The sequence below is a fragment of the Lytechinus variegatus genome, chromosome 5 (assembly GCF_018143015.1).
Source record: "Lytechinus variegatus isolate NC3 chromosome 5, Lvar_3.0, whole genome shotgun sequence".
In the NCBI taxonomy this organism is placed as follows: domain Eukaryota; kingdom Metazoa; phylum Echinodermata; class Echinoidea; order Temnopleuroida; family Toxopneustidae; genus Lytechinus; species Lytechinus variegatus.
Genome location: NC_054744.1, coordinates 33636026 through 33657573, shown reverse-complemented (window position 1 = coordinate 33657573; position 21548 = coordinate 33636026). Strand labels below are relative to the sequence as shown.

The 21548-nt window shown below is 36.7% G+C and overlaps 1 protein-coding gene across 2 annotated transcripts in view; it reads left to right on the top strand.

The window, feature by feature from the left end:
* The window catches only part of LOC121415969 (arrestin domain-containing protein 3-like), a 50181-nt gene extending 28842 nt beyond the window's left edge, over positions 1-21339 (top strand). For both annotated transcript variants that reach the window (XM_041609381.1, XM_041609380.1), the window contains 7 exons: positions 1442-1541; positions 12710-12773; positions 15022-15172; positions 16314-16410; positions 16580-16836; positions 18155-18851; positions 19371-21339. In XM_041609381.1, coding sequence (XP_041465315.1) covers positions 1442-1541; positions 12710-12773; positions 15022-15172; positions 16314-16410; positions 16580-16836; positions 18155-18851; positions 19371-19582 — 1578 coding nt within the window. In that variant the 3' untranslated portion in view covers positions 19583-21339. The remainder of the gene's footprint in view (positions 1-1441; positions 1542-12709; positions 12774-15021; positions 15173-16313; positions 16411-16579; positions 16837-18154; positions 18852-19370) is intronic.
* Positions 21340-21548: the final 209 nt, after the last annotated feature.

Below are 21548 nucleotides of genomic sequence, written 5' to 3'. Positions count from 1 at the left end.
ATGTACATCTACATGTAGGGTACTACATGTATATCTGTAGCCCAAAAGTGATAATGAGAAAATGGCAGTTACTGTACACTGAGTATGTAGACCAAAGGGCCAGTGGACAAACTAATCCTAGTCCGAGGTTGCTAAAATTTTAATTGTTTTGTTTTAATTTTCTTTATCTGTTCAAATTGCAGCCTGGAAAACACCTTAAATGTTTACAAAGACTTCAAAATTACCAACTACATGTAATTGTGTGTATTTTCGCATGGTCATCCCCCCCACTTTAAAAAACTGTTTTGCTGCCCCTATAAAACAGATTTGTTTGAGGGTCCAGTGGTATACGCAGGGGGGGGGGTGACAGGGATTAAAACCCCCTTTAAATGTTTTTGATACCGAACCCCTAAGAATTCAAAACCCCCCTAAATTTTGTTTGAAGACCTTTTTTTTTTGCTTGTAATTTTTTTTTGGGGGGGTTGGAAACAACCTAAAATTTGTGGTGAAGATCTTTTTTTCGATTTTAGATGTCAACATTTCATTCAGCTGGAAACACCCCCTTCTTTTAAAAATTCCTGTGTACGCCCTTGTGAGGGTCCAATGTTTTTGTTTATGTACATGTATGTACATGCAGAAGTGAAACATACATGTAAAAACTACATACACTCTTCAAACGGTGAAGAGCGTCATCTTTGCACTACTTTCTTTTAAATATCTGAAAATAAATTGATTATCATTGACCTTGGGTTGATATATATTTTGCTTTTCAAAACACTTCCTGGACTGAGCGGAGTATTTTTAAATCGATGGCATGTATTACAAGGTTATTTATTAAAGCAGGTGCAGAAACATTAAAAAGAATTACATGTAGATTATTATTTCATCATGTCTGTATTTGTTTAACAAATAGTAGTGGCCCACGCATGTTTGCGAATGGTGAGGTATTCTGATTCTATTTCAATTATTTGTTTTTGAGGTTTTCAGTTTGGACTGAAAACAAGTGTATAGAATATCCACAGGTGCCAAAATTCCTGTAAAATTTTTAGACTAGCCACTCCCAAACTAGGAAATTTCTCCAAATTAGAAATATCTTCAAAAAGTGAAAATGTGATAATTAGCTTTTGAAAAAAGAATAATCATCCAGGTTTTAACTTGTAAAGTTATATAAAAGATGGGATACAATCTAGGAATTGCTATTAAAAGTGCACATCAAACTTCAATCCTTGTTTTTCTCATATTCTTTGAAGCTTTTACCAAATTCTTTCAACATTTAATGAAGTAGTTGTGTTGCTTATTATTGATCAATTTTGGCAACTTGATCATATAATGTCATTCCAAACTTAGGATTGTTTTTTTTAAACTAAAATTTCTCAAAGTTCACAACTTACATGTATTGTTGCTTTTGGGGTGGCTGACATATTCACTTTTGAGAAAACTTTAATATATTTCTCATCTGCAGGCAACGAAGAGTGGAAATCTTTTGAAACCCGGAGAGCAAGATAAGACCAAGCTAGGCCAGGTTGTCAACGAGTATTTGAATACTAAACTTCAACTTACAGGTAAATTGAAAATATGATGTACATGCTGAAATTCTGATTTGTGAGATGATATGGATTTATGGATAGCTTGTTTTAAATTCCATATCTGACAAATGAGATTTTTTATACAAAGTTTTTAAATGAATAGACTATTTCAAGATATCATAAGATAAAAAAAAAAGATGGATGGGACATCACCAGCTCTTCGACTGCATTTATGATGATGCATACTGTATGTTAATGTGATATTCACTGCTAAACTTTTATCACAATTGAAAGATCAGTTGCTTTATTTTTGTCTTATTTTCCTAGTTATGTTTTGCTACAATTCTAATATCTTGGAATTGTATTTTTTCAGCTTGGAGTACATGTAACACTGAAGGCACATCTTATTTTGTTAAATATGCACATCAGTGAATGAGCCTTGCTGATGATGGACTTGTGCTATTAAATTCAAAATAATAAAAATCCAGGGGCGGTATTCTAAACATTGTCTTTTCTTCATATTTTATCTTTTTTCAGAGATGACAAAATCAGTATTCTGGTGGATGTCATAACTTCTGTCACAAAAATTGTCATAAATTTTGTCTCTTCTCTTTTAGCGCGCAACAAAAATATGCAGCTTAATAAATGCACGTAATCATTTTATAAAAACAAAAATTTGACAATATAATATGACGGGGATAGCACGCAGTCATACACTTTGTCATATCTTTTAGTACCAGATATACCGATACCCTGCTGACTAAATGTCAAGCATATAATAATATTATGTAGATTAGATTGCGGTATTAAATGTAGTTTCACTCATCAGCCATGACAATTTTCAAAAATATTTTTTTCATGCTTCAATTAGTTAGGCCCTGCATATCAATTCCTCCTATTCCTCTGTTTTGCTTCTTTTTCTATTTTTCTTCTCAAATTATCCATAGCTTTTTGTCTCTCTCTTTGTAATTAAGCGCATCAATATAGATGCGTAGTTGCACAAACAAGCATCTGTATTGGGATACGCCCTACCTGCTACAGGGTCTTCCTATTGGCTCGAAAGGCTGCAACTGGGAACTAACAATGATTTTGATTGGGTGGGAAATAAGAGAGCTATGACAGGGAAAAGACAATGTTCAGAATACCGAATACAGAATACAGAATTTGTGACAATCGTAGCGGTGTCACATCTCTGAGATAAATGACAAAATTTATGACAAAAGTTATGATAGTGTTCCAGAATATCACCCTAGAACCGTAAACTAAACCATTGTTTATCCTAAACCCATGTGTTGGCTTAGTTGATACATGTAGAGCACATCAGGAGTTTAAACCTTGGTCACGTCAGACCAAAAGATGGGAGTTGCTTCTACCCTGATTGGCATTGGGATAGAGCCTCATCGATCTGGTGCTGCACTGGGCCCACAATCAGTTGGGCAAAATAAATTTCTGAGATTTATATCTCAAACAATTTATATTTTCGGGGTGGGGGGGGGAAGGTTTAGGAATATTTGTAGTCTGAAAAGCTCTCAATAGGTGGTTTCAAACCGCCACAAGAATCCCCGTTAAATTACAGGAACTGTTTTCGGCTAAAAAATACCCACTAATTATTCCTGCATTCACACTGCCCTGAAACACCCTTCGGGATAAGTTCCTGAAGTTACGAGCATGCGCATAGTATGGTCTGATAAGCAGGCAAGGCGCGAGATCCAAAATCAATAGCCCAGCAGCCACCCACAGCTCCCGCGCCCAACGACGCCCAACAACACGCTGGTCTAAAAGTTCCCGTAATTTGCTTTCACATCGCCAAAATACCTGCGACCTTGGAAAAATCCCTGCGAAAGTTCTCGTAATTTTGCCAAGTACCTACTATTTAGCGGTTATTTTCTTTCGGGGAGATTACGCGTAGTTTGCTTTCACATTACCAAAATACCTGGTATTTTCTGATAAATTTCCCGATCAGAGAATACCTGGAACTGACGAACTTCGAGGCGGTCTGAAACCACCTAATGTGAAAAAAAACATCTTGAGTCTCATAGTCCGTCTCCTTTTAATATCAAGCATTGTTATCAAAGAGCAGGATTTTGGTCAAAGTATTTGATAACACCTTAGATATCATTTGGTGTGTACATACATGTACAAATTAAAAGCACTCCGGCTGTGGCTAATACGTCATGTTTGTCATTGTGTGCAATGGTTGAATAATGGATATTGATCACTATATACAAGGATAATCACGAGGCTAGTTTGTTAGACTATTTCAAATTTGGCTGAAGAGAAAATGTGAGTCATATTGTAATCTAGGGCAGATACAAAATAAATGGGCGTGGGAGCAGGCTCTTCAGCAGACAATAGATAGATAGATGGAGGGATGGATGGAGAGAGGGAGGGAGAGAAAAGGAGAAAGAAATATTTTTAGAAGTGTATTTAAGGGAGATTTGTTAATCCATTTTCAGTAAATTCGATATCAAATCCTTACAATTCAACAATATTAATTCCCTGAAAACTGTGTATTCAGTAAAAAAGACAAGGAATCATAAATATGTACGAGCAAATAAAAGCAACATTTAATTTTTTCCAATATTTGAATATGATTTATCAACAACTCTAGATCTTCTATTAAAATGTGTATATCATTATACCTACATGTACTCACTTTAGGCTTGCTTGTTTTAGCCCAAGGATCACAAGATTAATCAGGTTTGCTCTTATTACAAACAAATATTGTATAAATCATAAATCAAGAATCATTCTCGTAATAAGGCAATAATAACCCCTCTATCAGTCAAAATATTTGATTAGAAGGAAAAATGTTTGCCTGTGCTAACATGTCTTATAGATTATACATACATTATCATTTTTTATTACAAAGTAACAAAAAGATCACTTAAAATTCACTTTATGCTTTGACAGTAATACACATATTAAACATAAAACAACTGACCTCCTTCAGATTCAGATTCAGTTTTATTTCCAACAGAAATAACAAATATTGATACAAATCATTTTCATAGATTATAACAAATATTTACAATACATTAATAATAATCATAACTAACATATAAAAATATAATACAAAATATTTTATAGACAAATAATATATAGTTACATGTAGGATAGAAAAAAAAGTATCTGTGGAAATGGGGGATTCACTAAAAAGCATAGCTTGTATAATGTGAATCCCCCTAAAGAAAGAGAATAGAGGAGAGAGGGAGAGAGAGAGACGCAATGGTTGCTATTTGCCTACGGAGATTTACTGAATAGATTAAAAAGAACAGGATAACTCACAGAACAAGACAAAACGAAAAAATAATAGAAAAAAAAAAAAAAAAAACAGGACGACAAAAGGAGAAATAAACGTAAAATAGAATCAGGACAAATTTCGACCGAAAAGAGAGGATAAAACAAAATGATAGACTAACAAAAATAACTTTAAGTCTGAGAGGAGATGATAACGAGCGGGAATTAGAACTGAAGACCTCGGTAGGATTTAAGTAAAACGTTTTTAAGTTTTCTTTTAAAAGAATATATGGAAGGGCTGTTTTTTATGTTATTGTCGAGGGAGTTCCAAAATCTAGGGCCATCGAACATAAATGTACTCTTTGCTAATAAAGTTCTAAAACGGGGTAAATGAAATTCGTCAGATTGCCGAGTAGGGTAATTATGAAAAGAACGATTAAGAGGAAACATAGAATCAAATACACGCGGAAGTGTGTTTTTGTCAAAATTAAACATAAATTGTCCTAAATGAAATAAATATAGGTCGCTTATCTTCAGCAATTTGCTATCAAAAAATAGTGGGTCAGTGTGTGAACGAAAAGCTGAATTATGAATAACACGAAGGGACTTCTTTTGCAGTAATAACAGTCTATCTAAAATGGTTTGATGGGTGCTGCCCCAGGCAAGTATCCCATAATTCAAGTAAGGCAAGATCAGGGAAGAATATAGCATTAAAAGTGATGACGACGAAAAATGATATTTCAGTTTATTGATAATGCCAATATTTCGCGAAATAATCTTACATATACAATCTATGTGGTATTTCCAGGAAAGCTTATTATCAACGGTAACACCGAGAAATTTAATGAATGTGACACTTTCTAAATTAGTTTCGTCTAAAACAATGTCCATGGGAAGTGTATCAATGGAATTGCTAAATAGCATATATTTAGTTTTAAGTAAATTAAGAGACAATTTGTTGGATCTTATCCATTGTGTGACTTTTAAAAGTTCATTATTAACAGTATTTACTAAGGTATATGGATTTTTATGGGAATAAAATATATTAGAATCGTCTGCAAAAAGAATGAACGAAAGGATATCAGATGATTTACAAAAGTCATTAATATAAATAATAAATAATAAAGGGCCTAACAGACTGCCTTGCGGGACTCCACAATTAATGTACTGCATATTGGATGCATGACCATTCAAAGATACAAATTGACGTCTGTCGGATAAGTAGCTTCTGAACCACTCCAAGGCCTTCCCGCGCACACCATAATGAGAAAGTTTATGTAATAAGATATCATGGTTAATGGTGTCGAAGGCCTTGGAGAAGTCCAGAAAAATGCCGACTAGATGTGAGCAATTATCAAAAGCGTGAGCCACTTTAGCAAGCTCCTTGCTTGCTTTGTGATGTATACAAACATTGTATATCTTGCCAGGATGCAGCTGATTTCATAAGGTAAAATCTTGGCCCCTGACACATAACCCAGTGTCTGAACATGCAATATCAACTGCACTGTCATGGTGCTATGTGGTCCCATTGCACAAGTGAGTGCTAGATGCAAAGAATGTGACTTACTGCATCAGTGGAAATGTAGGAAAAATTCCTGCTAAATCACCTCGGCGCTAATTTTGGTGCACACTTTTGAATTTGTGACCCCCGATTTCTTTCACCTAATTTGGAGCTTTTAATCAGCCCGGGTCAGCTACGCGCACACACAGAACCGACTAAGCGTACAATTGTCGCTCAGCTGTGCGGTTGAATCTGATTGGATCACGCTAGGTTTGCGACCGTTCTATTTAGAGCAAGGGTGACACGGAGGTGGGCATGGTGGGAGGGACACGTGCGGCGATTTATTGTTTGTTTATTTTCAGCAGGCATTGTTTCTTGTCATTTCCTTTTCAAGGAATGTGAGATGCAATTCATTAGCTGTCTCATCGCTCTCTGCCTACATGATTATTTACTGAAGATTAGTACAAATGTCGCCTCTCTTCATCTTTTTCTCATTCAATCTCATCGATACCCGGTGTCAGGTTTCTCTTCCCCTCCCTCATGGAGAAATGAAATGCGCAAATGTAGCAAAGTTCCCCAAATCAGACGGAGGCTCCAATTTGTTTAATCTTTTGACGGGTTTTTTTTTCATCCAATGAGAATCATTTATATATTAAGCTGTTCAGAATGAACTGAATGACTTGAATCTTTTCCAGTGGTAAAAAATAGCCCACTCCCGGCATGAAACCGCCAGATCTAGCTGGAAGCGTTCAGTCAAAAAGTTCAATACCACAGAAATTTTGACAAATTGATGGAAAATGAACAATAAATGACGGTGCGATGGCACTACAAAAAATCGTGATTTTACATCACCATAACGGAGAAGAGTTAAATTTTCTAATGCTTTTTCCGGTGGTGAACTAGGCCAATCGGATCAAAATATGTGGTTGAAAAAAGGGGGGAAATGACACATTTTTGCGGCTTTTCTTGGCGGTGCGCAGTGTGTTTGAAGAGGTTGACGCTTAAGTGTTTGGGTAAAATCCATATGCAAATTTCATAAAATTCATTTGTACTTTTGTCAAAACAAACAGGGTAGAAGGGAGACATAGAAACAGACAGAGAGATTGTACATACGATACAGGGACAGAGTAGGCAGGGGACAGAGAAATGGACAGACAGATGAATACAAGGCAGAAAGGAGACAGTGAGACCTATCTATCGGCAAATGGGGACTGAGACAAAGAATTAAAAGTCAAGGGACACTGGGACATATAAACAGACAGACATGGCAGAAGTGGGACAGAGAGACAAAGATATACATGTACATACTGAGAGAGGGAGAGAGAGAGAGAGAGAGAATGCAGGGGGCAGAAAGGGGGACAACAGACCTAACGAGACAGCTAGAGGATACAGGGTAGAACTGGAATAGAGAAAGCAAGATACAGGCGGAGACAGAGAAGGCATGGGACAGATGGGGACAGAAAAAAGACAGACTGGCAGAAGGGAGACTGAGAGACAAACAAACAATACAATACAGACTAAGATAGAAAAGGCAGGGACTAGAAAAATAGACAGGCTGATACATAGGAGACAGCAGAAGAGAGACAGTGAGACCAACATAGAAATTGTAAGATACTGACTGAGACAGAAAAGACAGGCACAACAGACATATTTGGACAGAGGAGACAGGACAGAAGTGAGACACAGAAAGTAGGATACAGGCTTAGAGAGAGAAGGCAAGGGCAGAATTGGGACAACAGAATATTGAGAGAGAGGAGACGGGAGAAGTGAGACACAGAAAGTCAGGTATAGGCAGAGACAGGGAAGGCAGGGGGCAGATAGGGGACAGACAAACAGACAGGCATGCTGAGACAAAGAAGATTGGACAGAAGTGAGACAAAGAGACAAGCATAGAGATTGTAAGATGCATGTACATGCTGGGACAGAGAAGACAGCTAGGGCAGAAGGGATCCAAGAGACTAGCAGATAATGAGATACCGACCGAGACAGAGAAGGCAAGGGCAGAAAGAGGACAGAGAGACAAAGAGACAGATTTTAAAGTGCAGACAGATACAGAGAATGGAATAGAGAAATGAGAGACTAGAGTCATAGAGAGTAGATTAATAGTTCATCATTGCAAAATAATCTTTGACATCAAGCAGATTTGGCAAGAATACATTATGAAAGCTGCAAGGACGGTAATCCCCCTCAACCTGATCAGTTTACCTAATAAATCTTGGAAAGCTTCTTCATTTGATACTGAGGATTATGATATATTATTAAACATAAGAAGCTTATAAAAGATGACTACTCAAAACCAAATCATGGCTAAATTTCTCATGACTCATTTGCACATTAATTGCCCATATATGACTCCTCATACATGAATATGAAGCTTCCAGACACTTTAAATGAAAAGAAATATCAACACTGGATTATACAGTGCGTATCAAAAAAGTTAACACTTTCAAAAAGCCCTGGGAATTAAATAATTTACAACATGTGGGTAATTTTTTCACATATATTCTTGGGTTTGGGTCTCATCTATCCAATGAAAGTTTTGACAGAATGTTACACTTGAGTGAGCACTGTCCATTTTCGTAAAGCTCACAGAAATCTTTTTGCGCAGAAACGCTCGTTTTCAAGCTGTGTAAAGGGGAAGGGCGAAATGAAACTTACCCTGCGAAACATTTCCCTTGCGCAATAGTATTCAAGGATTTTGTAAAAAATTTGCCACCCAAATTGAAATTTCAACACTTAGTAAGCCCAACCTTCACCCTTTTTGTGCCAGCTGGATCTGAGGACATACCTGAATCTGAACCAAAGTTTATAGCAGACATATCCAGCACTTTTTCACTAAGTTTTTATTATTTAAAGTGGATTTACATTTCATTTCTATACTTGTCTCTCCACACTTTTTCCAAGCTTGACAATGTTTAACGAAATGGAAATCAAGCCTACATGTACATCACAGTTCAGTGTAAAACAAGTACATGTATTGTCATGATGGCCTCGGTGTATGGGGGAAAGGGGTGGGGCGCAATGCAGTCTTTGAAATGTTTTGGGCAAGGAAACAAGATAGAAAAGGTAAAAGATATCTTCAAATCAATATTACTAGCTTAATTCCATACATGTTCTTCATGATTAAGGTCTACTTTTATTCGCATAACTATTTCAAAGTTCTGCGCAAATCATTTTCCACTAACTTTTCAAAAGTAAGTGGTGCTCACTCAAGTGGATTTATTTTTCGACATCTATTTCGTTATTTGCTTAAATGGATCTGTACCAATGTTAAAATATGGAAAATTTTTCAGGATATTGCAAATGTATTATTTAACAGGATTTTTTTCTATAAAGTGTAAACTTTTGTTTGATACGCACTGTAGAGTAGATTCCTCTCAAGCTTCCTCCCATATCAGTTGGATATTCAAAGCATACTTGTATTGTTTCTGTGATAACTGGTATAATTTGGATAGTTAAAGTACATGGACAAAAAATAAAAGAATAACCAGCTAACAGACAAGGGCAACATGCATGAAAACATCTTTAATAATGCCATAATGGAGACTTCACCTACATGTAAAGCTGCAGAACATAAGTGTCAAATGAATCATATTGAAATATAATACCGACCAAGGAAAAAAATATATTGATCAAGGGGTTTGGTAGGGTTTTATTTAGTGTTGACAGTTTCTACTCTCATCTTCTCATCTATATTGTGTTCTTTCCCAGCCCCCCCCCCCACTGCCCATACCACCTTTCCTTCCAAGACAATATGTTGTAGCAGTTTTTCTTTTTGTTTTCAACTTTTTTGCTTCCTTTTGTAAACAATAAATACATACAGGTAATTTCAATACTTTCATGGCTTTTTTCCTCTTCAATATTCTTCACACATTGATGGTTGCCTGGTGAAAGATTGCATAGTCGAAATATGCACTGCAGTTTTTCTTTTGTTCCCTGTAAAAGTTTTGTCTGATATAACTTCTAACTGCAAGTAAAAATAAAGATGTGCAAATTTAAAACATGAATAGTCGGGTACAGTGAACAATGAATAAGAACATGAAAATGGTGATTGTTTAAGCACTTCCATGGATGAAACAACAAGAACACTTCTCAAATTAAATTGTTATTTCATGGCCTTTGCACAATACACATCGCTGGACGGTTGTTCCATTACAATGTACTGTATGATCTTCACTATTAGAACCACATACATACTTCATGAGAGCATTCAATATTGAAGTGTCAGATAGAAGAGATAAATTATTTCTTTTCACCTAAAAACATTATTGATGGAGGGAATTACTTGGAAAGAAATACACTGTCACATGTCAAAGGAAAATACACCTTAGTGCTTTCTTCCTGCCCTTATAAATACAAACTTAGAGGAAATGGTTTAGGAAATGGATTCAGGAAGCCTATGTCCAGTCCATAGATTGAGAGGTTAGGGCGAGATAACTATAAAAACAAATCACTATTGTGTAGTTGTCATTTATTTTTGGTATAAATTGCTACTTGGTCTTACACCCAATTTGCCTACTGTCTGTGATTTGAATTCAGAATTTAATTGAGTTTGAATTCCAGGATGAAATGGAATTGGAATACATGTCCATAGCAGGGAAAAATTAATGTTTATTTTTGGGGCTACCTTTCACAATCTACTGCCTAAATTTGCAACATTGTACAAGCTTTAACATTTCAGTGAATTGGGATTCCCTGGGCTATTTTGAGCATTTCAGGGGCAAAAATAGCCCCAAGCCCCCATGAATTTTTCTCTCTGGTACAGATCTAGGCTTTGGAATATTGTATTTGGATTTGAAGTTGGAGATGAATTTGAGTTTGAGTTTAAGTATGACTTTAAGTTTATGTTTGAGTTTGAATTTTAATGTTACGGTGGGGGTGAATTTTAATGTAAGGGGGGGGGGCACTGATATTGATATACAGAACATGCCTTTCAAATCAGTGACTTTTTGTCTAAAATAATTCCCCAAATATGGTAAAGTATTTGATATTAATAGAGGGATTAATCAAATATTGCAATGTGTGACTTCAGTCTACAAATGTATATCACTCCTGTCTGAACCAATATACAGGAAGTTATTAATTTCAAATAAATTAATCATTAACTCCAATGTATTACATGCTGTTTAAAGTAATCAGCTCTTAGAGTTATATTTTAATTTTGAGACTGTCAATCAATTCACTTTTATTGTTCTACATTTGACAGCTAAAGTAGAAAAGTGGCTGTGATTAAGCCAGAAATTCAGTGTTTGTGAATGGCAATGAATACACAGATTGAAAGGTTAAACTTGGTATGCCTTTTGAATAATGAACTCTGAAAACAAATGGTCATGCTTGTGATTTTTAAACAAAAAACTACAGTAGTAGACAATCATGTTTTAACCCTATCTAGGTCGGGATATTTTAGGAGTACATATTGCTGGGGGGGGGGGCTCCCAGGCCCCCCTCGAGATCTTGACCGTCATCTGCGCCGAAAATTGGCACACGGATTGTCTGGGACATAATCTACCAAAATTGTATAGTAATTCATTTCATGCAAATTGCTATGAAGTGTTAATGCTATTTTCTGCGTAATTATTATGCAAAATCATTCTTTTTCCTCTAACTCCCAATAATAAAGCTCCAAGTCTTCTAATTTTTGGTATAGAAACTCTTTGTTCTTAGCTAGTGTATGAACAAAATTGCAATATCAAATAATTTTCTTATGTATTATATTTTTTTTGCAATTTCTTTAATATATGTATTTCTTTGTTTTATTTACCATTTGTTTTTTGTTGTTTTTTCAATGAAATTTATTGGGGACTATTCTGAGATCCTTAAAAGCATAAAATAAATACATTTAGACCAGCAAAGCTAAAAATGATCATACATTTATGATTTTTGGTTGAAAACACAATTAGCATTGACTACATGTATATACACAAAATCACATTTTTGGGCAATTTTTGGTCAGTTATTCACTTACATAATGTTGCGTTATTTTGGAACCACATACCTGAGTGACGCAAAATTGGTCTCAAAGTTGCACAAGACTTAGAAAGTAAAAAGTCAGCGGGCGGGACGGTCAACAATTTTGCGCGGCAAAAAATATTGCGCGATTCGTTGAGGGGGGCCTCGTAGCCCCCCCATGGCCTAGATAGGGTTTAACTCCACCCTAATTTACAGGCAGTTCTTCATAAGTCAGAGTTCAGTCAATCTCAATATTCCAGCCCAGTCTAACCTTCTTTGGGATTAGTTTTGAAACCATTTCTTAAAGCTGCAAGCAAGCAAAACGAGCTAGGATAAAAATACTTTTTCAGTAAGAAAATCTATTTTTTTTAGTAGATTTTGACATACTGTATTATTCAGAAAATATTATATTTCACTAATTCCTTTAACCTTTTTCTGTTTCCCTGTTTTTTTTTCTTGGTCGTGAAACTGATTTATATGCATCCTTTTTAATATCTCTCTTTCCATGTAACAGCGGGATCTTCCACGTTGCCTTCTGGACAGAGCAGATTGCCATTCTCATTTCTGCTACCTGAAGGGTAATATGTGCTTTTGTATTTATCCTCCCCTCCCACTTTCCCTGCCCCCCAAGTATTAAAGAGAGGGTTGGATGATGAACTTAACCCTATTTTTTTCAAGTGAAAAAGAAATTTTACCTTTAAATTTATCACCAATCAAAAGACCCTGATGCATCCCCCTGGATGTACCTTGAGATGTGTTTTTTTGTGTTTTAAGTCTATTTTTGACCAATCACCTCAAAACCAACAATAAAATTGCCAGAGAGAGTTCTCTGTATGTACCCGTAATTTGCGTTTTCCAAAAGCAAAAATTACAAAATTAGCTTTATATCTATCAAAAGAGTAGTTCTTTTACTTCTTCATACTGTCAAATCAAAATTTCAAGATGTTCAGTTGAATAGAAAAGATTCAAAACTTTCTCTGACACAAGTTTTTGCAGTCTGCTTGGAAGTTTCACTGAAAGTGAGCACATCTAATGCTTGAGTGAACCCCAAACTTCAAATGCGGTTTTCTCCTTAAATATTTTTCAAGCTCTTGCTTGAGTTTCTTAGAACTGTATTTCAATGTACATGTTGATTATTGTTATATAAAGCTCAAGATGAGCCTCTACAAACTTAAAATCTCAAAATTCATTTTGGGTGGCTTACTGTTGGTTTGGGGTTGCCTGTCATATTATATCAGGCTTTTTTTAAATATGAGTTTGACTCATCCAAGGGCCCATATTTTCATAAAGGACTTGCAACTGTTGTAGCTTTGCCATTATGGCAACTACTATGGTAACAAGGGTCAGCAGCCAATCAAAATCAAGGTTACCATGGTAGTTACTTAAATGGCAAAGATACAACAGTTGCAAGTCCATTATGAAACAGGCCCCTGCCCTGCACTGGATGAAGGCCTGGCAGATACTTTATTTTTGTACTTTTACAGAGGAAACAGCGCAGGGTATATTTCGAAAGAAACTTCTGCAATCTAATCAAGAGCTTAATTTGTATTATTCATGCGCTTTTTAAATGTCTGGAAGGAAACAAAAGGCTTCCGTACCGAGATACTAGACTGATATCAGATAAGATTTAATTTGTCATCACACTAATGTTTGTGTAGTTAATGCTATACACGCGAAATGGAGTTTGGTTGAAAATGGTTGAGCAGAAGTGGTGCACTTTCTGCCCTCTTGGAAAACGCATACTCCTGATTTTTTCATTAATATGAAAAGGAGAGCTATATAATGTGCTTGTCAGTGAATCGTGCCAATTACTACTAATTCTTTGATTGCACAGCGCTAGAAATGGCAGCTTTAGCTATTGTAATTTAATGATAGTGCATTTCAGAATAGACTATTTATGCATATGGTGCTCTGTAAATGCATATATACTTAATATAATCATTATTATTATTATATTATCATTATTTTCTTTCGTATTTTGGTGTACACTGAACAAGCTTAAACCTTTAAACAATCTTATTTACAAGTCATGTTATATAAACACCTGAATGCATTTGGGAGTTCATAAAAAGGAAAAATCTCTCACTTTAACTGCCTTTTATGATCACATGACTCATGCTTGCAGTCATGTGACCTGATCCAAGGGTTGCCAATAAAGAGATCATAATGATTCCCATGGATGGTAACGATTTCACCTCATATTTAGAAACAGAGGTCTTGATCCGTTCTACAGACGTCAAGAGATCGCTATTTCTTCGGTGATGACAATTTGGGAAGATAAAAAGAGACATTATTCCCATTTTGAGAGAAGGAATGTGTTTCTATATAATCTCCTTCCTGCGCTCAAAGTGACAATGGATCAACAGAAACCAGGTCAAGTGAATTATTGGCTATTCTTCAAGCTAAAATAAAATTCTTAACAAGAAGTTCAGAACTCTATTTGTCTTCAATAATGAAATTGAAGGTAATTGTTACAGGGGGGGGGGGGCGTAACATAGTATGTTGATAGTGAAGGGGGGAAGGGGGTAGGGTTGTCGGCAAGATGTCACTTTTCTCTTATTTCAATTTAAATAAGCATTTGTGATTGAACTGAGACCTTATTTTTGTACTCTTTTCCCCCTTCTTCCTTATTTCTTGATTTTACTGTTTTTCTTCTTTTTCTCCTCTTTTTGTCCCCACTTCTTGAAAAATCATTAGGACAAATGCCCCCCCCCCCCTGAATTGATATGCATACATGTATGCTACACACGAGATGAGACTCTTTATGCTGTATTCGAATCCAGTGTAAACTCACAAAGAACTATTCAAATTTTTACTATTTTGCAGACTGCCAACCTCCTTTGAGTCGAAACACGCGAGGATACGGTACTGGCTTGAAGCAGCCATTATCAGGGCATCATGGTTCAAATCTAAGAGGAGAACCCTTCAAGGTTTTACCATCATCGAGCATGTCGATGTCAACCAACCTGAGCTATTGGTAGGCTGCATGTTCTCAATATTATGAGTATGTTAGGGGAATGAAACCCTAGTAACAAGTTGGCTATTGTCTAGAGAACCCCCCCCCCAAAAAAAAAAAAGATAAATAGATGAATAAATGAATAAATAAGTAAGTGAATGAATAAATGAAAAATAAGTGAATAAATAAATATATATATTAATAAATAAATAGATAAATAATTGAATAAATAAATAAATAGATAAATAAAAAAAGATAAAAATGGCACCAATGAAAGTTTTAGAAAGGAAATATTAGACAAATAAAGGAAGTTGTATTTGAATGTTACAATGACTAATCATCCCATTGGTAATGCTACCTACATGTACATTGGAGATCTTGAGCTTCATGTACCTAATTGGCAATTTGCCTTCTGGTGATGTACACATAACTTTTTGTTTCTAATGTTGGTTTTGAACTGTGAGGTTACAAACACAAATAAATATCATTCTCTGAAGTTTCAAATTTAGTTGTAGATAATTATTATCTGTTGACCGATCAATCGGATGAACGTACGTGAACCAAGAAGTGTACAAGAAACCCGGGCAGGTGTTTCATAAAACTGTCCATAAGTTAGTAGTGACTGGTGATCCTGTCTTGTGGTAAATGATACAGTAGTATCAAATATTTGATGTTATTTCGCACCTGAGAAAGGATCACCCGTCCTTCGTGAAGTCCCTTGTAACTCGTGAACCACTTTATGAAACGCCTGCCAGATCCTGAACAGCAAAACAATACAAATTGAGTTATTTGTCAAGTAATAAATAATTACTGGTAATATGATAGTCAATTCAATTTAATTCAATCCGTTTAATATTTCACTCGATACAAAGAACATATATACAGGTATAATATAAGAAATACATAATGACAAGAACAAACAAACAAAGTAACAAAAATGATAATACAGTAAATAATGTACAAAGCAGGCTTCGAGTGTGGACTGGCATTAAAGATATGTTGGATCTGAGATGTTCCAGCCCAGTAAAGAAATCATTTGTCAACACTATTGAATAATACATAGAAAATATGTAGTCGACATATCTATATAGTGTCTTTCCACAAGATACAAAGCTCTTTTAGATGCCATTCCAATTTATATTAATCTTTTTTTTCTCTGCAGGCACCAGTTCAAGAGTCAAGAGAGCATACAATCGGATGTTTATGTAGAAAATCCTTTCAAGCCACTGTCACATTGAACAGGAAGGGCTACTGTGCTGGTAAGAACACACAGTGTATGTGCAGAATAACAAACCCACAATTAATCAAACGATGTGTATGAATAAAACAAAGATAAGTAAATGATTATTGTTAATTTTTAAGACAAATGATATTGAATTGACTACCAATTCAGTGGTCTGATAAGGTATATGATTCATATCTCTACAGGAGAATCCGTACAAATCAACCTAGAGCTAGTCAACGGCACCAAGAAGTCTCTCCAGTCCCAGACGACGTTCCTGCAGAAGATAGAGTACAGGGTCAAAGGTCGAACACACACGGACTCGCAGCAGATCAATGCCCTGGATCTTGGCGTGGTGCAGCGGACACAGCGTCAGTTCTCAGGAAATTACTACATCCAAGTTCCTTCCATAGCGCCCTCTATAAACTCATGTAAGATCATCACCGTTGGGTATGTCTTGCAGGTTAGTGACCCTCACATCCATGGGGGATATTTTTTGTTCCTTCACTTGCTTTTCTTCAGGTTTTTTTTATCATCTATGTATGTAAAATACTGTTGTTTTAAACTACAGTGGTCAAAGTCAGTAGGATCATTTCAAAATTCTATAATTTCCAACAAGCACTTATGTGCTACAATATGTACATGTAGCCCCCTACACTCTGGAATAGCTTACCCCTGGAAGTCAGGAAAACACCATCTTAAACAAATAAAAAATCAAAGCACATCCATTTTTTAATAGCAAGTGTATCAGGCTTATATGGCAGTACAGTATGTACTATGGTGACAACTTTGATCATGATATAGTACGAGTTACTTCAACTTTACTTTCATATGATTAATATTTTGAACAAAGAGCAGTGTGTTTTGGCCTATTCCCTTCCATTAAATCAATCATAGTTTGGAAAGCTCTTCTGCAGCGCCCTATGAAATAGTTGATATATCTGATGCTAAATTACCAATCTTACATGCACATGTTATATGTACATGTAGCTCTTATTGTAAATTTGTGTTGTTTTGTGTCTTATGCTTGTGTAATTTACCATTTATTCATCCAAATTAATTTATGTATACCCTGGAGTATTCCTTTAAATATTTGCCCTTAATTTGGCATATAATGTATGTAGCATATTTTCATTTTCATCAGTGAATGGAATAGTCATAGTAATAGTCATTAATGGATACCCCACCGGATGTCATGAATTAGTGTCTACAGTATTTAATTGAAATATCATGAAAATTGGGGGTCATGTGAAAGTCAGCCGTCATATTTTTATAAGTCAAAAGTTCAGGGGACATTTCAACATTTTGATGAAAGTGATTGTGAAAAACAGGATATTAGGAACTGTCTGTTTTGGGTTTGATACACTATTTGCACTGTTTTTGGTCTTTCGTGCTTTTTTATTTTAATATGTCTCTACTTTTTATGACCTACATGTCGGTGTCATACCAGTTTCAAATATGAGCTTATTAAAATCCCATGTAAAAAAGAGACCGGCAAACTTAAAATGATCAACATGTGATTGATATTCCAGACCAAGCACGGGAAGGGGGGGTACATGCCTACCTGCTTTATATATAGACAAAAATGCTGTGGTATGTAGATGTGACCCCCCCGATAATGAGGGTGTAATGGGTCGTTGCATAATGAATACAGGGGCATTTTGAGAGAAATGATTTCTGTGCAAACAATTCATTCTTACTGAAAAATGATTAAATATTTCCTATAACTGTCCTTTCTACATGTATTTAATTTGTATTTGTCTCATCTTTCTCTTTTGCAGTTTACAATCTCAATCCCTGGTACCAAAGAAAAGGTGATATTTGACTGTCCCATAGCTGTTGGTACCATCCCATTCAGACAGGGACCACCTATCAATCACCACCCAAGCCCCCCTCTGCAGCAACCGAGTCCAGGTCCTGGTATTGATATGGGGGGATTCTGTGTGGATATGCCTCCACTCATAGACTGGCCCTCCAGAGAGTTTGGTCCCCCCTTGGACCTAGCACCCAACTCCTACCCATCCTGCGCACCTCCGCAGTATCCAGGAGGGCCTCTGAATGAAGAACCCAACCTCCCAACCGCACCTCCGCTACCGGAATACGAATCTGGATCGGGGACGTTTACCGCAATGGATAGGACCGCACTGACACCTCTTCGGAACGCCCCTGAGCTGCCAGAGTTCCACAAGTCAGCATCTGAGGGGAGAATCAATGCTGCCTTCCTGCAGATGGGGAACCATCCTCGAGCCCCGCCAGTTGCTCCTAAACCGGCCTCACCAAGAACTAGTCGGTCCTCTCCTTCTACTCCTAATGGCAACCCACTGGTCCTTCCTGGAGATCCTGCAGCAGTTAGACTCAAGCCCAACAGACCTGCTCCTAAAAAGTCAGTAGGCAGAAAGCAAGGCTCGTCCCCTTCTCCCGAGTTACCCCCACCTAAAGTTTCACCTGGTCGTCACATCTTTCAGGAAGGAGGGGAAGGTAAGTCTGATTAATAGAGAATATGACCCTTATTCTTAACTCAGGTCAAACTCTTGTCTGAAGTTGTGATTTGATTATGGACAGCTGGGTATCTCTATTAAAAGTTTAATTAGTCAACTCATTTGACACTTAAATCATTTCTTATTGACAAGGAATACTTTCTGAACTACATGTAGTTCTCTTCTTCATTGAAACATGACAAAAGAGCAAAGTAAACATAAGGAAAGTACCATGTAAATAAGATTTTGACATGTTAAACTTACCATAATTCAGTCTAGAGGTTTTTAGTTGATCAGATTCGAGTAGTACATTCATGCACATATGATTATGTATTTTATAAGTGTATAATTATGAAGCTTAGGACTTGCTTTTCCAATCGATTTTCTAAGAACCTGTGTTTTGGCCATTCTTTGAATAATCTGGGGGATAATAAAATGCTGTAAGTGAGTGGCTATGAATCAAGTGATTTGTTTTTCGAGTTAATTCTCAAGTTTTTATTTTGCAATATTCATTCTGCAGACTGTGCTCATGCATATGCAGAGTGCATCTTTACATCATCCGATCAAGAAGATGGAGGCAGAGGAAGGGGCGGTGGAAGAGGTGGAGGAGGAGGAGAAGGAAAGGTGGAGGAGTACGACGATGATGTAGAGGATCAAGACCCTGACACATACACCTATGTTCCAATCTATGCCTACTCCATGCCAAATCTTCAAGTTAATGGGACCAGTTGATGTGATGGTCCCGCACCAAGGAGGGCAGTCCCAACATGGGAACTTGTACATTATCAGGCATGGTGGCTCGGTGGTTAGAGCATCTGCTATACAAACAGTAGGCCACAGGATCAAATCCCGGCCAAGTCATACCAAAGACTGCAATTGGACAATTAGAGCTTCTGCATTCTTAACTAGGGGACGCGGATCTTGATTTAGGACACCCCATTGCAGCAGTCAGGCATATGCTTCTTCCTTCTTTCCGAGAACCCGCAAGGACTGGAACAACCTCCAACAGGATCCAGCCCATCCCCCCTCGGTTGATGCCTTTAAGGCCTTCTTGAGTGGTATCCAGAATTAACCATTGCTTGCACATGTCGTCGCCGAATCAACAAAGTGGCACACGCGACCGTTGATGCGCGAAATCACTCTTCGAGATAAACACGATTAAAGATTTTAACATTTTCAATTGCTAGTTGCTGTAGGATTGTGAAGTTTAATAGAATAAAGAATGCACATACCACTAGCCAGGTATTTACTCCTGCTTCCCATTTAAACATTTAATCTAATGAACATCAAATCTTGACATAGCAATGATTCAAACACAAGCATGGCAAGTGTTGTTTTTTGGAAAATATTACTTCAGCATGCGTAGAAACGGCGCGCACGTGTGTGCCATTTCGTGAATTATTTTACAACGGATTTTGAGGCTAGTGTCGTTTTTTCGCTTTAATTATCTTATTAATGACAGAGAATTTGGTCTAAAATTTTGGTGAAATGATAGACCATAGCCAAGGCATACTAAAGCTGAAAGAAACTTGAAATTGAATACTGAAACAGAAAGATACTCACAATTTACTTTTCACATGATTTTGGGACGTTGCGCCACTTCATGGATTCAGCAACGTCACAGAATCCACGAAGTGGCACACGCGACAGTTGATGTGCGTAATCACTATTCGAGATAAACATGAATAAAGATTTTCACATTTTCAACTGCCCATTGCTATATGATTGTGAAGTTTAACAGAATGAAGAATGCACATACCAAGAGCCAGTATCTACTGCTCCATTCCATGTTAAAAATGTATTGAATGAACAGTGATTCAAACACAAGTGTCGTTTTGTGTGTAGAAACGGCGCGCACCTGTGTGCCACTTCATGGATTTTTTTACAAAGGAATTTAAGGGTTGTGTGGCTTTTTCACTTTATTATCTCATTAATTAGAGAGAATTGGGTTCTAAATTTCGGTGAAATGATAGACCATGACTAGAGAATACTAAAACTGAAAGAAACTAAAAATCAACTTTTCACATGATTTTGGGACGTTGTACCACTTAGTGGATTCAGCGACGATGTCTGCACTACAAGAACAAGTGCTTTTATCATGAAATAACATAAAATGCGAAAAGTTCCACACATGCACGCACAACCAGTGCGTTTATCTTCATCATCTTGGAACAGCTCTTACTCTGGAAGAAGAAGAATCAGCTGCTCTGCATATCACAATAGAGAGTTCATTAATATTCCACTTTTAATGCAGGGTCTGGGAACCTTGTCACTAGCCTGTGCTGCCGCTTTTAACAGGAATCCCGCTATGAAATACTATGAGTCTTTACATCGCAGTTTTCCTGCAATTCGGGTTGTTTTGTCCTATTGATAATTGTGAGAAACTGATGAATAGCCACTTGCTGGATCACTCTGAATTTTGACCAGGTACCTTACCACACCATTGCCCCATCTTACAAAGAGTTACGATTGATCCAATCGGTCATAATTTTATGGAAAAAGTCCACCAGTGTCGTAATTTTTTCTACAGGAAATTTGCATAATGTCCTTTGTAAACAAAGAGAAGCACAGTGAATTTTCAAGGAAACAATGCTTGAATATGCCTCATAGTTAGAGAATATTTTGAACAAACATGCAAAATAGAGATTGATCGGATCATTCATAATATCTTGTAAGACGGGGCCAGAACAACATCTCT